The sequence below is a fragment of the Podarcis filfolensis genome (genome assembly GCF_964270895.1).
Source record: "Podarcis filfolensis genome assembly, chromosome: 1".
NCBI classification, from domain to species: Eukaryota; Metazoa; Chordata; class Lepidosauria; order Squamata; family Lacertidae; genus Podarcis; species Podarcis filfolensis.
The window spans coordinates 87,549,028-87,565,270 of record NC_139604.1 but is presented as its reverse complement, the minus strand read 5'-3'; the positions used below and the strand labels follow the sequence as shown (position 1 = coordinate 87,565,270).

General features: G+C 40.8%; 1 protein-coding gene across 2 annotated transcripts in view; it reads right to left on the bottom strand.

Moving 5' to 3' along the window:
- FUT8 (fucosyltransferase 8) overlaps positions 1-16,243 on the bottom strand; it is an 84,517-nt gene that overhangs the window by 25,724 nt on the left and 42,550 nt on the right. The window contains exons 5-7 of one of the 2 annotated variants that reach the window (XM_083604723.1): positions 15,454-15,568; positions 7,834-8,071; positions 5,253-5,324 (exon numbers count right to left, since the gene is read on the bottom strand). In XM_083604723.1, coding sequence (XP_083460849.1) covers positions 5,253-5,324; positions 7,834-8,071; positions 15,454-15,568 — 425 coding nt within the window. The remainder of the gene's footprint in view (positions 1-5,252; positions 5,325-7,833; positions 8,072-15,453; positions 15,569-16,243) is intronic. The other variant, XM_083604724.1, reaches the window with a different exon arrangement.

Below are 16,243 nucleotides of genomic sequence, written 5' to 3'. Positions count from 1 at the left end.
TTAGGAAAATTGGAGGGCTGTGTGTGATCACAGCATGTATTACTTCGCATTGTAGGTTAACAGGCATTCCACATTAGAATAATACCTTTATTTTTGTGAGAAGAGCTTGGAAGGTCAACATTCTGAAATTAGCTTTTAAATTAGCTTTTCAAATCACCTAGATCATGTGACAATATTTTGTACATCACTCTTCAAAATTAGCTGGCCCTATAGGCAACTGGAACCTTTACTCCTTTTACTTGAATGGGTAAGTTCAAAATCCCTGAACTTTCTTGCTGCAATTCATCATAAACTTTTACAGCATATTTTACAGCATATCTGGACCCCACCACAGTTAAGGGTAAAGATGCATTAATTTGTATAGGAGTATTCTTGTATTTTTCCATTTTCTGCTCCATGGGGCTGATAACATCTGTTCCTCCTTCATTTCTCATTCCATTAGCAGACAGTCAAGATTTTACTCTATACATTCCCTTTATTTACAATATTTTAACCACTATTTATAAAAAGATTCCAGTGTGATGTGACTAAAACTCATTTACACAACCCAAGCAAAATTTAAAACCAGCAAATGTAAGACAAAAGGAAAATCTGAAAAACTAAAGCAGAAGAGGGCAAAATTCCCAAAATCTCTGAATTGAGCTAATATCCAGTAATGTATTTGAATTCAGATGCAGAGGAGCAGAGTGTGGGAACAGTCTGCTGGGAGGTAAGCTGCAGGTATAAGGAGGGTTCAGCACCTCCATCTATACAATCCTTTTACTCTAGCAATCAGATTCTAACCTACCAGTTTGTTTATTTCAAATAATTTACAATATATCCTGTTCTTCCTCCCCAAGGATATCAGTACAGCATGCAATACAAACTGAAAAACAAAGTACCACCAAACTCACAGCACGCTACAATAGCTTAGAGACCTTAAAGACTTATAAGAAGTTTAACTGGCCTCCTAAACATAAGCAATGAAAAAGCCATACATCACGAGGGCTGGCCTGGATTACATAAACTATCTACAGTGGTGCCCCGCAAGACGAACGCCTCGCAAGACGAAAAACCCGCTAGACGAAAGGGTTTTCCGTTTTTCGATGCGCTTCGCAAGACGAATTTCCCTATGGGCTTCCTTCGCAAGACGAAAGCCCATAGGGAAATCTCCAGGACAGCGGGGAAGTGCAGCGCGTCTTCCCCACTATCCTCGGACCTCCTCCGAAGGCTGGCGGTGGGGCGGAGAGACCTCCTCCCGCCGCCAGCCTTCGGAAGGCTCCTCCGAAGGCTGGCGGTGGGGCGGAGAGACCTCCTCCCGCCGCCAGCCTTCGGAAGGCTGCTCGGAAGGCTGGCGGCGGGAGGAGGTCTCTCCGCCCCACCGCCAGCCTTCGCAAGGCTGCTCGGAAGGCTGGCGGCGGGAGGAGGTCTCTCCGCCCCGCCGCCAGCCTTCCGAGCAGCCTTGCGAAGGCTGGCGGTGGGGCGGAGAGACCTCCTCCCCGCGCCAGCCTTCGGAAGGCTCCCCCGAAGGCTGGCGGTGGGGCGGAGAGACCTCCTCCCCGCGCCAGCCTTCGGAAGGCTCCCCCGAAGGCTGGCGGTGGGGCGGAGAGACCTCCTCCCCGCGCCAGCCTTTGGATGGCTGTCCTGAAGACTTGCGGTGGGAGGAGGGTTTTCCTTCCCACCGCCAACATTCAGAATGCTGTTCTGAATGTTGGCGGTGGGGAGGAAAAACCCTCCTCCCACCGCAAGCCCCGGGAACAGAGGAGAAGCGCTGCGCACCTTCCCCTCTGTTCCCCGACCTGTCCTGAAGGCTTGCGGTGGGGAGAAAAGCCCTTCTCCGCACCGCCAGCCTGGCAAGCAGTCTCCATAGGAACGCATTAATTGATTTTCAATGCATTCCTATGGGAAACCGTGCTTCGCAAGACGAAAAACTCGCAAGAAGAAAAAACTTGCGGAACGAATTAATTTCGTCTTGCGAGGCACCACTGTACTAGGATCAGAATTTAGATAGTAAAATGGCACGTTAGTGGCTCAAAATTGTACAAAGAACCAACTTGCCAACTGTTTAAGAAGGCACTTCTGCACTAGTTGCAACATTCCACTGTGTGTAGTACAGAGGAAGTGAAAAAAACCTGCCAACTATAACTAATCGGTTGTGATGATGATGATGATGATGATGATGATGATGATGATGATGATAAGACTCAGTTCCTCAGAAACCAACTAGCTCTACAGTGTGACCCAAGAGAAGTGATGAAAATCCAAAGAGGACTGTGCATGTTTGCATAACTTTGCTGACTCTGCCCCTGGTTTTGGCATGCTTTGTGTCGGCATGCTGATGCAGAGGAGGTCCTGCCTCCATCCAGGCTGGTCAACCCTCTGTCCACACCTGAAGCCCACTGGGAATGGCAGGTGAAATGTTTTACTTTAGAAACGTTGATGGACTCCCATATAAATATACTTGTCTTTCTGGCTGTTTTATCACTTAAAGTTGATCAACAGATCTAACCATAACTGTTGTCTTTTCAACTCTCTAGAAATACCCAGCTTGAACTTCATAGGAAAAATCTCAAGATTCTTTGCCAGAAGACTACAAAGTGGGGTGGGGGGTGCTACCTCATTAAATGCTGAAGGATTACAGTCAAATACCCTATTAGAATTCATGCTATTTCCCTTAATACTAGAAGTGATTTAATTAGCCACTGGAATACACACAAATGACTAGTGTACATAAATAGAAAAGACATCAACAATGGCACTTAAAAATAAAAATCCTCTTAATACACAGATAAACCGCTTAATTATTTTCACACTAGGTAACTATATAAATTGTTTCATCCATTCCAGGCTTTGAACATATTTAAATAATTACTAATCAAAATTAATTAAAATTTTCCAACAGGGACAGTTCAGTTCATTAGTATGAAGATAAATGCACTACACTCTGCTTGATAGGAACAAACAATTTAGTAACTGCTGTTTAATGTCACTGACTGCAAGTTAACACAATGAAAGAGCACTGCATAAGGAATATAAATACTAAAACAAATTTTAAAGGAGTTCTTAATTTTTGTCCCTTTGCATACTTATTAGAAGGACCACTTACCATATCATCAATGGCAGTCATTGAAGACTGGTGCAGACTCAGGGGAGCCAGGTGTCCTTACCCATGTGGCTGCCGGCACTGTTAACAATCTTGGCCAGCTGCAGGGTGCTCTGGGAAGTCCCACCAAAACTTAAATTCAAATCGGCCAATCATGGCCAGTCTAGGGGGAATGGGTTTGGAGGAAGACTTGGGGGAGCCTGTCTTCACTCAGGTCCACTTCCACACCTTACATACCTGCTATACTGTGAGTGGGCAATGCACTCGGCAATGGACCATGGGAAAAGTTTTGTCCGGAGGCCCAGACATGGACTAACAGGCCATAAAACTTCCCAAATGGCAGCCTAGCAGGTCTTCTCCATTTGATCTGCGTCATGGGGGGATCCTTTAACCCAGGATCGACCATGACGGGCAATCAGCAAGCAATCAGGCTAGGCTGATTCAGGATACATATCAAGTGCCTATTTCCAAAAGCCTTCTTACATCTTGTAACCAATAAAGTTGTGGCCATTTTAATCCCAAACTGTTGCCCTGTCTTTATTGGTAATTGCACACTTTTGGACCCCAGTGAAGCCGGGCTCACTGCCTCTGAACTCACACTGCTCTTGTCTACATAGAAACAGCAAAAGGAAAACTAATTGAATGTGCATTGGCATAGATCGTTATAACTATTTATTGTGTGCACAAGTTAAGTTGCAAAGTTTTATTACTTCAAAGAAACAGGAAGAAAGAAGTTAATATATTTGAATATGAATACTTTGCTTTCAGAGAGCAGCAAAACACAATCCCGCCCACCCCCATGTTTTGAAGTTTTCCTTGCAAAATAGATTTTGAGTGACAAGAGCTGACGAGAGGAAAATATCTCCCACTCAATTCAATGGAGAAGAAAAACACACTTTAAACATGCCCCCTGCACTGCTGGGCACATTGCAGAATAAGAGATTGGGGATGACCCTAACCTTACACCTAAACTCAATCACATCAACACCTGTCTATAAACTCCAGACAGGAAGCTTGAAATGACAGTGCACACAGCACAAGACTATCTCTTTCCAGTTGGGTATACTTGAGGCTCTGGTGATGGAAGCTTTGGCATTTCCCACAAAAGTCTTGGCTCAGAACACAGAGAAACTTGAGCACACTGAAAACACTTCTCAAGTTTAACGTTTCAAGCTACCCTGCTTCAGAACTCCAAACACAAGTACTCAACATAACTGGGGCATCTTCCTGTCACCATTAATTCATGCTAGAGTTTCTTAGTTGTGCAAAGGAAGATCTTCAGCTATGGGTCCTTATAAGGTTATGTTCCTGTTAAGGCCATTTTTGGTGCAAAAAATAAAATGTTGCTCAGGTTGCACCACAGGGATTGAAGAATACAAAACCGAACTAACTGCTAGGTTCTACTCTTTTCAGAGGGAGAACGCCTAAGCTTCTCTGCCCCTGATGTTTTTGGTGCCTTTTTGTACCAAGGACAGCGAAACAAGGCCTTTTAACAATTCCCACATTCCATCTTAAGACTGTTACAAACCCTGCCATATAATTTAATCACCTGTATGGTTAGGGGAGCAGTCTAGTAAAGAACTGCTTTCTATTTGTGTTCTTGTTTGAATTGTCCAGCAGTTCATTCAGCCCAAAATAAGAGAGTAAGATTCACTATGACAATAAGGCACTCTGTGCAGATGACACTCTGCATGTGCCCTGGAACTTCATAGTCCTGGAACTTCAATCAACAGATGAATGGACAATGAACGGATTCACTATAATTGCACAGACGAAGCAAACCTGAGTGTACCACTGGCTGCCCTCAGTGAAAGATTACCTGTTCTCATGGGATTGAGAGGCCAAGAACTCCATAAGTATGCTAATGCATAATTTTACATGTGATCATTTGTCAGCTGCCAACACAAGCTCAAGCCACCATTTGCTCTCCATTAGCCCTGGTGAGAACAGAAGCCTCTTTCCAACTGGCACTAACCCAAGTCACTAACAAGCAAATCACAAACTAGAGGGAAATGTTATCAGTCTGAAATTATGAATTCAATACAAGTTGCATGTTGTTCACTCACTCCAAATCATCTTCAAAATGAGTCTCTCTCTCTCTCTCTCTCTCTCTCTCTCTCTCTCACACACACACACACACACACACACACACACGTGTTTATAACCTTACATGTACTGATGTTTCGCAGTTGGAGGATCCTGCAGTCTAATTCAGAGAGTCGAATCGAACCTGAAACCGAACCTGGAAACCGGTTCAGAGAGCGTTGTTTCAGAGAAGCAGCTAAATCCAACTCTAAAGTATCTCAGATTCCTTGACTCATATTGAACTTCTTGAAACAAACCAGTAACTGGCTCAAAGTAAGTAGTTCATTATCAAGTACTCAAGTAGTGTAAAAAGGTGTTTCTGAAAGACTTCCTGCAACTTTGGGCCAAATTACATGCAATGTTCAGGCTCATCCACACTTCCTTTTGTGCCATGTGTCTAGGCAAAAGGTCTGGGCTTTCCAAGTCTGTCTGATTTTATTTTATTTTTTATTTTTTTTGTCCCAGCACTTTCCCCAGGAAACCCCACATTTTACCACTGAATTGGAGCAAACAGCAATGGGCTTTCCCCTCAGATTGCTGTTTGTAACAATTCAGTAGTAAAAGCGCTGGGACAAAAACAAGCAAACCATTCCATCACCGACCTGGAAAGTGCAGACTTATGACTAGAAAGTGCAGAACAAAGGTAAGTTTGGATGACCCCTTAGTCGTGTATATCTGCTCTAAAACAAATCAATGGTCTTTTAAACCGAGGGTATTGTTTTTGTTTGTTATTTATAGAATCATCGAATCTTAGAGTTGGAAGGGATTCAAGGGTCATCTAGTCCAAGCCCCTGCAATGCAGGAATCTCAGCTAAAGCATCCATGACAGATGGCTATCCAATCCAAAAATTATGCTATATATTTTTGTATTTTTATATTGTAAACCACCCTATGGCCTTCAGATGAAGGGTGATATAGAAATTTAATAAATTAAAAATTAAATGCAAAGAGTTTGAGAGCAAATAGCATGAGACCTGAACCAGACCAGGACCCTAATGTGCAAAGAATGTGGCTTTAATCCTTTTGCCCTCCCCACTGTGGGCTGATACAGATCAGGGTCCCTGCACCCACAGTTTGTATAACCAAAAACCACCTCTTTTGGGAAATGCAAACTTCAGGTATGGTGACCTTGATCTAGATCAGGCCGCAGTATGTATTTGTGAGAGGAGGAGGGAGTTAGAGCCCCTATTTTCTCTACCAGGATCCCAATCTGATTTAAGCCTCCACACTGGCTACTGGTCAAAACAAAAACAAAAAGACTCCCTTCAATTATGGATTGAACTATGTGGCTAATATCACTTTGAAGTGTGGCCCTAAATATGAAAGAAGGAAGAAGCCAGGATTCTAGGACTGGAACATTTGTTAAGGAGAAACAAAAAGCTACAAGTCATCTAACTAAAACATAGGTCAAACTGGAACTCTTATATACGCCAGATAAAGTATTCAGTGTAACTGATTTTCAACCAAACACCTGGTAGTTCAGATGATAATCCAGAGCTACTTTTTGAACAAAATTCCAAGAGGAGAAATTTCATCACAGCTTTTTATCAACAACATCAATCTCTGCAGAAGTAAAACTATAAAGTATAGAGGAAGCACAATAAAATCAGATCCAAACAAAGATCAGACAACCAAGATGTTTACGCCTGGTATATCTAATATGCTTTTAAATATTTGCCATGCCATACTAGGCTGAGATTCCTACCCATATCTCTTAAACTGTTTATATATAAACAGCTCTCAGCAATGTATTTCTTTGGTGCAATAAGTGACCCTTATTTTGATACAAATGAATACAGAAAGGCTCTCGCCATTGCCTTTTGGATTCCAGCCAACATGCCTAATATAGCTATTCAATTAGAAAGAGAATAACGGTTGAAGGCTAGCCTAGATACTGTTGATAACATGACTGGCTACCAGCCAAAGTTAATTTTTTTTAAAAAAAAACCAGACGACATAACATTCACTGACGGTACAGATCTTCTTTTCAAATAATGTGACCAAAACAAGGGATATCTCTTGTATGCTCATCTGTGAGCTTCCCAAGTTCATCTGATGAACCAGAGTTAGAGCATTGGACTTCAGTCTTATATCACAAGGGTTAGCTTCATGAAACAGTACCTTAGATCATTAAAAAAATCTCTCCATTCTCTACTCTTTTGACCAGTAGATTATCTGAATTGCTATGAGAAGAATACTACCCAGAGTAGAAGGTCAAACGCTAAATAAGCAGACTTTTGCTTGTTCAATAGAACACTCCCCCTTCCTCTCCTCCTCTGTGCCCTCCAAATCTGACTGAAGGGGCTCCCCAAACCTCTGAAACAGATTTGGGGTGTGCGGGGAGAAGAAGAAAAGATTTGTTTCGCAGGCAGAGAAGTCCATTCACACACTGTTGAATACAACTTTCTGTGTCTGAGCAATTGATAAAAACATCAGAACAGCCAATTAAGCATGGGGCAATCTGAGGAAATTCTTGAACCACCTGATAATATTCATTTTTCTTCTTTCCATTGCTTTTCTTTATTTCCTAACATAAATTATCTTTCCTCTACAATGGAAAGGCAGACTGGGTCCCAAATGGTAACTGGGACTGAAATGTTATCAGATTTCTCTTAACATGCCCCTTATGCAAGAAAGAAAAATAGCTGTAATGAAATGGGACTTACCTGACCAGTGCCCAGTAGTACTTCCTGATCTGTCTGTGCATGTCTCACTCACTGGCCTAAAAACAGTCTCCCAGCCTCCGGTAGCATATCGCCAGTTCTGAGATTCCAAAATTAGCGTCCTTTGAGTACCATATGCAATCATGAAGCAGTAGACTACATGATGAAGTTGGCAACCATAACCACAGCCTTTGTTGATATTACAAACTAGTTTCTTGGCTTTGCTACAATCCTTAGGGTTCTACAAATGAGAAAGTAGACATGAAGACATTATAGACACAAAAGAAATAATTTTTTCAGAGCAAATGAGAACTATCATAAATTATATAGCAATTATCATAATTCATATGCAGATACAGTAATAGACTTCTGCTCCGTCAAAATTTTATGCACATTCTTCACTAAGCTAATATAAAACAAAATGATTTTATGATTTTAAATTACTGTTTTATTTCTGAATTCATCAGAATTATAACTTTTGGTCTCAATGCTCACGTGCCACCAATACTGCTTTGAAAGTGGAATGTTCCCCATTGCAGATGGCTACTTTCCAAATTTCTTAGCTTGCTTCAGTGAACATGCTTATATAACCACCCACCCATCCTACTGCAATTCTGCCTGTATTGTTAACACTAAACAAATGTTAATTGTTTGTATGTTAATTTTTGTATATCAAGGACAAAGAAACAGATGTATGAATAAAAAGACAAGTCCAGGAGAACAAAGAGCTTTGTGGCTTAAAGACTAACACATTTATTGTGGCATAAGCTTGAAATTTGTTGGTTCTTAAGGAGTCTCAAGAATCTGTTCAGCAGATACAGACCTGGATGCTACCCTCTCTGGAGACTATTACAATGGAAGGTCCAGGAGAGTAGTAAAACTTACATGCACATACTAACATTCTCTCACACACATGCACAAATGCAGATGCGCGCGCGCACACACACACACAGGCACATCATAGTTTTCAAAAAGGACGTTAAGGATCTGATGTATAATGGAGGGGATTATTTGAGTTTGTGGTACAACATGAAGTGAGAATTGGTTTACTCAAAGCTGGAGTTGGATCAAGGAGACCCAAGCTCAAAATCCCAATCCAACAGTGCTGAGATCAAAGTTCTCTGAAAAGAACTTTTGACTTAAATTTGAGAGCGCAAAACTCCTGAACTGGGGTCATTTTGTGATCTCTCCCTTCCCCCATTATTTTAGTGTTGTTATTTATGGAAACAGAGATCTTCTCAGAAGCCACTGGTGCCAATATTTTACCCAGAATGCTTGGAAACTGCATCATTTGATAGCATCAGGTAGCGGGGTGTAAAGTGGCCAGCAGCGAAAATGAGAGGGAAGTACTACTCTTGCCACGAGTTATGTGCTCCCTAAAATTTTGAAGGTCTCCCCCTTGCAATTGCCAAAATCCACCATTTGTGAATGGGTTAGAATTACCATGCAAATATAAGGCTCAATGCTTGACCTTGAGCAAGTTACCATCTTTCAGCCTAACCTGGTCTAAAACACTGCTATGAGAATAAAATTGAATAACAGTTTTCTGGGGAAGGCAATACAAATGGGGTATTAAATAAATCAAGTTAAAATCAAAACAAATATAGGCAGCAATTAAGAAAAGGAAGTCTGATTGATTCGGCTGTAGTCATGGACTTCTTGTCCTTTCCAGTTCTTCCTGGGTGACACTTTAAAATCCAACTGTTCATTTAACATTTATCTGCCTTTCCTGCACCACCTATCCTCTTGTCTACAGTCTGTTCTCCTCTAAGGCACAAGGTACAGTGGAACCTCGTGTTACGTACCGTCCTCCTTGCAAACGCTTCAGGTAACAAGCTCCGCTAAACCGGAAGTAGGTGCTCCTGGTAGCAAACTTTGCCCTGGGGTGCAAGCGGAAGTCGCATGCCGGAGGCGCACGTGCAGTGGAAGACCCCATTAGCGAAAGTGCACCTCATGTTAAAAACGGTTTCAGGATAAGAACGGACCTCCGGAACAAATTAAGTTCGTAACTGGAGGTACCACTGTACTGTGTCTTTGCAATACCACTTTCTATTGCACATTATACCCACCCCCATGGAAATTTGTACCAGGTCAGAGACATGTTTTTCACTTCCTACAAAAATGAACCGAGTTGGATTATTACCAACATGACTATTTTAGGGAGCCATACTTCACATAGCATGGTGCATACTTTGCATACAAGAAGGTTGCATCTCAGGTAGAGAAGAGATGGGATTCCTTTTGCTGTCTGCTTTGCATTAATTGTTTGTGTTAGGTTTTAGTGAGGTTGTTTATCAATACTGTATTGCTTCTATTTATTTTGTTCCATATTACTTTGGGTACTACAGTGGTACCTCGGGTTACATACGCTTCAGGTTACATACGCTTCAAGTTAGAGACTCCGCTAACCCAGAAATAGTGCTTCAGGTTAAGAACTTTGCTTCAGGATGAGAACAGAAATCGTGCTCTGGCGGCGCGGCAGTAGCAGGAGGCCACATTAGCTAAAGTGCTTCAGGTTAAGAACAGTTTCAGGTTAAGTACGGACCTCCGGAACGAATTAAGTACTTAACCCGAGGTACCACTGTATTGGCAAAGTGCCAGTTTTAGAAAATTAAAAGTTTTAAATGCATAGCCACACAATCAAACACAATTTTCATGACTCAAAGAAACATGTTAATAACCTTCCCGTGACATTTCATGATTCTTTGCACATACCAGAATCAGTGTACAAGCACATACCAGTGAAATATATACACCAATGTAGTACAGTATTTTTAAAATACTTTCTTTATTGAAAAATAAATCCCCTAGCATAAAATCCCCTGGACCTACCTATCTGAAATTTAGCAGGGTTAATCCACTCTTTTGGGGGCTATCTTTTCTTCTAATTTGATGCACTCATGTGTAAAAACCTAATAGTTGTGTCTGGTTTGGTTTCCCAACGCAAGAGAATGGGACTACAGTGGTACCTTGGGTTAAGTACTTAATTCGTTCCAGAGGTCAGTTCTTAACCTGAAACTGTTCTTAACCTGAAGCACCACTTTAGCTAATGGGGCCTCCCACTGCTGCCGCGCCGCCAGAGCATGATTTCTGTTCTCATCCTGAAGCAAAGTTCTTAACCCGAGGTACTATTTCTGGGTTGGCGGAGTCTGTAACCTGAAGCGTATGTAACCTGAAGCATATATAACCCAAGGTACCACTGTACAATATTTGGATTACTAGATCACTCCAAAGCAAATCAGGGCCAGATCTAGATCTGGACCACCAGATGCTGAGCTATGTCCAGAAGTCATATCCCAGGAAATAGTGTTCACTACTGACCTTGATGTTACCCTGTAGGTGGTCTTGTAGATCAGTGAAGTATGAGGTTGGTGTTGGTCATCAACACTACGGGCTCTGACAGTAATTAGCATGTATTAGCTATGTTTTAGCTGCTGCTGCTTGTCTATGGTTTGCATCCAAACTGAGTTCCACTTTGACAATAGGACTTCCACTTCCTGTCCTCCTCCCTGCAGCCTCCCACATGTTTTAGAAGGTGGGGGACCCTCCACAGCAATTCTGCGGAAGCACGTGGTGCTGTATGGGGAGAGGAGAGGAAGAAGTCCCATTATCCAAGCAGATCTCCATTTGGGCAATGCTGGATTCAACTTTTTAATTATTATTTCTAAAAAAAATTATTCTATTTCTTACTGATTTTAAATGTCGCTAGCTGCCCTGAGTGGTGAATAAATGGGATATGATTATTCTATAATAAAATAAATACCAACTGCAGCACTTCAAAGATAACTTCTTTTTCAGGTTAACTTCTTTTAGATATCTATCTATTTTAGATATCTTTTAGATATCAGATATCTAACACTACTCATTGAAATGCTAAGTTTATACAGAATGCTTTCTCCCCCTTTAAACAATTTAAGAGAAATGCATGTTTTTGAATGATCATGTATTATAACAGCAACAGGAAAGCTCTGGCCTACAGACCTAATTAAGCCTGGCAAAGATGCCAACTTTGTTCACAAGCCTGTTTCCCACAAAGCATGTCTAACTGTCCCACATCTGACATCAGATGTGATATGACGTGGGGCGGGGGGCACAGGTGAAGACACAGCTGCCAGTGCACAATCAGGAGCATTAAAAAACACTCCAAACTGTGCATTTGCAAGGCAGGCTTGCTGTCAGTGCTGATGAGCTGATCAGCAGTGAGAGAAAGCCTGTTGGAATCAGCTTCGCTACCAAGTTCCCCATTGTTACTTCAATCCTTGGCTTTTCTTTTGCTGCATAATTTGCTATGCTACAAAGGAAAACTGGGTTGCCTTTTGTCATAGTAACATCAGGTGACTGACAGCTGGGCAGGCTCTGGCCAGCTGCTGAAGTGGCACAGCAGGATTGAGGGAACCCACGATCCAGCTCAGACTGTATCTAGTTTTCAACGTGTTTTAAGGTATTCACATGTATTCTAATTTTTTAAAAAAAATTCAACTAAAGCTTTTAGATTATATGAATGTTGTTCAAGTAAGCAGACTTGAACGTTTTTCTAATATTTTCTAATCAAAATTTTCTGCTCAAGTGCTACTGAAAGAACTTTTCAGATCTTTATACAACATGAACATTAACATGTATAGGTTCAATTTTATTTACTGAATATAAATGAAACAAATACACCCTAATAACCATTTGTTTAAGGCACTGGAAACTACAAATTCAAAATTCTGCAGAGAACGTACATTATGATACTTCAGTTTTGCAGGAACTCAGCTTAATGAAGAGAAAAAGAAGACTATTAAATTGTATCTGACACTGCTCGTGCCATACAAACAATATAAGTGAACCAGTGGTGGCATCTGCTAATGGAAGGGAAGAGGAGGGAATTCCATGCCATCTTCTACATTGTTCAGGAAGGTTCCCCGACTCTCTGGAGCTGATTGTCAGGGGCACTGGAGACAGCAGGAGGAAATGGCAAAAATAACCTTTCTTCTTCCATTACCTGATGCCTCACTTGCATTGTTTGATTGCTTTGGCCCAAGCCCTTCCATGAGCACAAGAATACCAAATGGATTCCACCCATAATGAATTGATATTGAAGTAAAATTGAGCAAATGGAATGGTCACAATCCTAGCAAAATATGAAATCAAGTTGCAATTAACTTTTATGCCGGCTCAGGCTGGCAATATATTTAACCAAAAAAACAAGTCAAGAAAACAAGCCTCTGAAGAGAGCAAGTCAGACCCAACCAGCAGTGGCAATAGAAAGAATCGCTCTGGTGAATGGGATTATTATTGACTAAATTTGTATACTGTCCTTCATTCATAGATCTCCCCTGGAGAGGAGGCAGTAGACTTTCTAGGATACCACCACCAGGAGATGTCACCCCTATCAGAGGAATGTCCTTCAGCCCAATCCAGAAACAAGAATTCACAGTAAGAATTCCATTTTTTTTCAAGCAATCATCCCTAGAGAGCACTGCTCTATATGCATATTAAAATTGGAATGGTAGCATTTTTCAATGGCTTTTAACTTATCTAAATACTTTTAAGGAAAATGTATTACATGAGTTGTCTAGTGTCTTTTGAAAACTAATGCACTTCAAATTTTTACATGGTCACAATTCCATAGTACTGACTGCTTTGTTTAGAATCATGAGGCAGAATTTTAGAGATAAGATTTAAATTACCACAAACGTGGCAAAACCAAGTTCAAATTGCTTGCATATTATACAGCTTAACTGCTGATTTGTAACCATTTCTATCAAGATGCAAACTGAAATGATACTACCAACAAACTTCCTTAAGAAATATGCAAAATATTCCCAAGAATATAATAAAGTTCAATTTTTTTTCAATTGTTTACTTTAAATTTTAAAATGAGGTGCCAATTGTAAAACATGTTAATATAAAGCAGATATGTCTATTAAAGCATACATTTGCTAATGATTTGCGGACAATTATTTGGCAAATTCTTAGCATTACTGATTTTTTATGACTTAAGCATTAGCAACAGACAGTTTTTCATGTCGACAAGTCCTGTGTAAAGACCTCCACACCCCAGCCTACCTCACTGGACCCCTAGCTTCTCAGTCCTCTGGACCGTGGCTGCTCTCACTTTAAGTCCTAAAGCATGTTTCCTAAAAATGCAATTACAATAGTTCTACTCAGAAGATCCATTGAGTTCACTGGGGCTTATTCTGAGGTCAGCAGGTATAAGTTTGCCACTTTAGCTATATCATTCCAGAATTATTTAAATATGCACATGTATAAAGGTAAAGGTAAAGGGATCCCTTGACCATTAGGTCCAGTCGTGGCCGACTCTGGGGTTGCGGCGCTCATCTCCCTTTATTGGCCGAGGGAGCCGGCATACAGCTTCCAGATCATGTGGCCAGCATGACAAAGCCACTTCTGGCAAACCAGAGCAGCGCACGGAAACGCCATTTACCTTCCTGCTGGAGCGGTACCTATTTATCTACTTGCACTTTGACGTGCTTTCGAACTGCTAGGGGGGCAGGAGCAGGGACCGAGCAACGGGAGCTCACCCCATCGCGGGGATTCGAACTGCCGACCTTCTGATCAGCAAGTCCTAGGCTCTGTGGTTTAACCCACAGCGTCACCTGCGTCCCATGCACATGCATAGAGCAGCCTCATTTGGAAAATCATGCTCCCTCAGGAGATCATCTTGCCCACTGTTTTAGTCTTAAACATAAAAGCCTTCCTTAAAATGTTCTTCAACATGAAAAAACCTAAGGTCCTCCAGATGTTACTGGAGTACAACTCCCATCATACCTGGCCATTGGCTATGATGGCTGGTGCTGATGGTGAGTTGGGAGTCCAACAACCTCTAGAAGGCCATGGGTTCTGCACCTCTACATTAATTTGCTTCTCAATATGTGTACCAAGGCACACACACAAACATACCTCTTCTTAAAATAATTCTACATACTTTTTCTGATTAGAACTAATCTCGATGTCAGAAAAAGTACTACATGAAGTGTCTCTAAGGTCATGTTTGAAAGGGCACTTCCTTCTCTCTTGCAGTAGTACCATGATTTTCAAAGATGTCACCAGAAAAGTATTTGCCATGGGACAACCAAGCATAACAGCCTGGATACTATGGTCACTATGACCTTTTAACCATAAAGGTAGTGACTGATGGGCCATGGACTTATGGAATTTGCATATGTGATTCAATCCAAAAGAACATATCTTACAAATTTCCCTCAAAGTCTGAGAAAAAATGTTATCTAGACATAATACTGAACAGCCAAAGAGATTTTCTTCTTTTTAATTTAGTAAAAAATGATAAAACCAGAAAGTATATTGATGAAAGGTATAGCAATTTCTCATAGCTAAGTGACTGGAAATGCACTTCAACAGAAATTGAACACAAACAGCAAATAAATTTGATCTATAAAACTTACCAAATGCTCTCTTACTTAATGTCCAAACACATATTAAATAAACTAATTTCATTATTTTAATGACTAAAGTTGCTTTAACCCTGATAAATACATATATTTTTCTGGTGCCTTATGTACTCTCACACTGCTCTATATTAGCGTGAATTAAATGTTCCTTCAGGAAATCCTACTTTAATTTCTTTCTATTCAAGGACACTTTCTCCATAATTCTTACCTGAAGGTAAGTTATTCTCCTCTGTACCAGCTCTGTCAAATCTTTGGCTTCTTTTTCTCGCCAATCACCTGCTCCATCTGTTTGACTGAGGTAGTACAAATCTGTCATTATTGACCTGTTTTTTAAAAAAGCAAACAAACAACCTTAGTGGCTAACTTAACTAATCAGAAGAATCACTGGCAAAATGAAAAGTAAATGAGGATTATAAGATCTTAAAATAGGAATTTTAAAAAATCGATTTCCCTCCACTTCCAGAGCCAAATATCTGTATGTGCACATGTATTCACCTTCAATAAATTTAGCAATCTCAAATTGATTTAAGCAAAATATTTGAACAGTTTAGGGATGAGAAAACCAAGCTCACACACACGCACAGACAGAATTGGAATTGATTTCCCCTAAGCACCAAAAACAATATTCATAATAAAACAAATCTTTTGGTGCAGGTAGAGCAACATAATCATCTCTCTTGAAAGCCAAAATGAGTTGCTACCATCAAACATTAAGAAAATATGCATATAGGTTTAATACACAATCTCCCTGCTGTTTAAAGTATTATGAAAAGTTTTCAGTTTACAGATAGCAGGCAGAGGTGGACTAAAAACCAGTACTCTGGTCCATTGAGAATATCACGGAAAGGTGTCAGCAAAAGAGAAGAAAGTATAGGTTCATGGTGGAAATTATAGGCAGTTAGGTAATCAGCAGACTAACTCAATATTGTTGAAAAAGACACAAACCATCAGTGCATACTAATAAATTTAGTTCTGAGCAGTAACCAACTCAAACCACT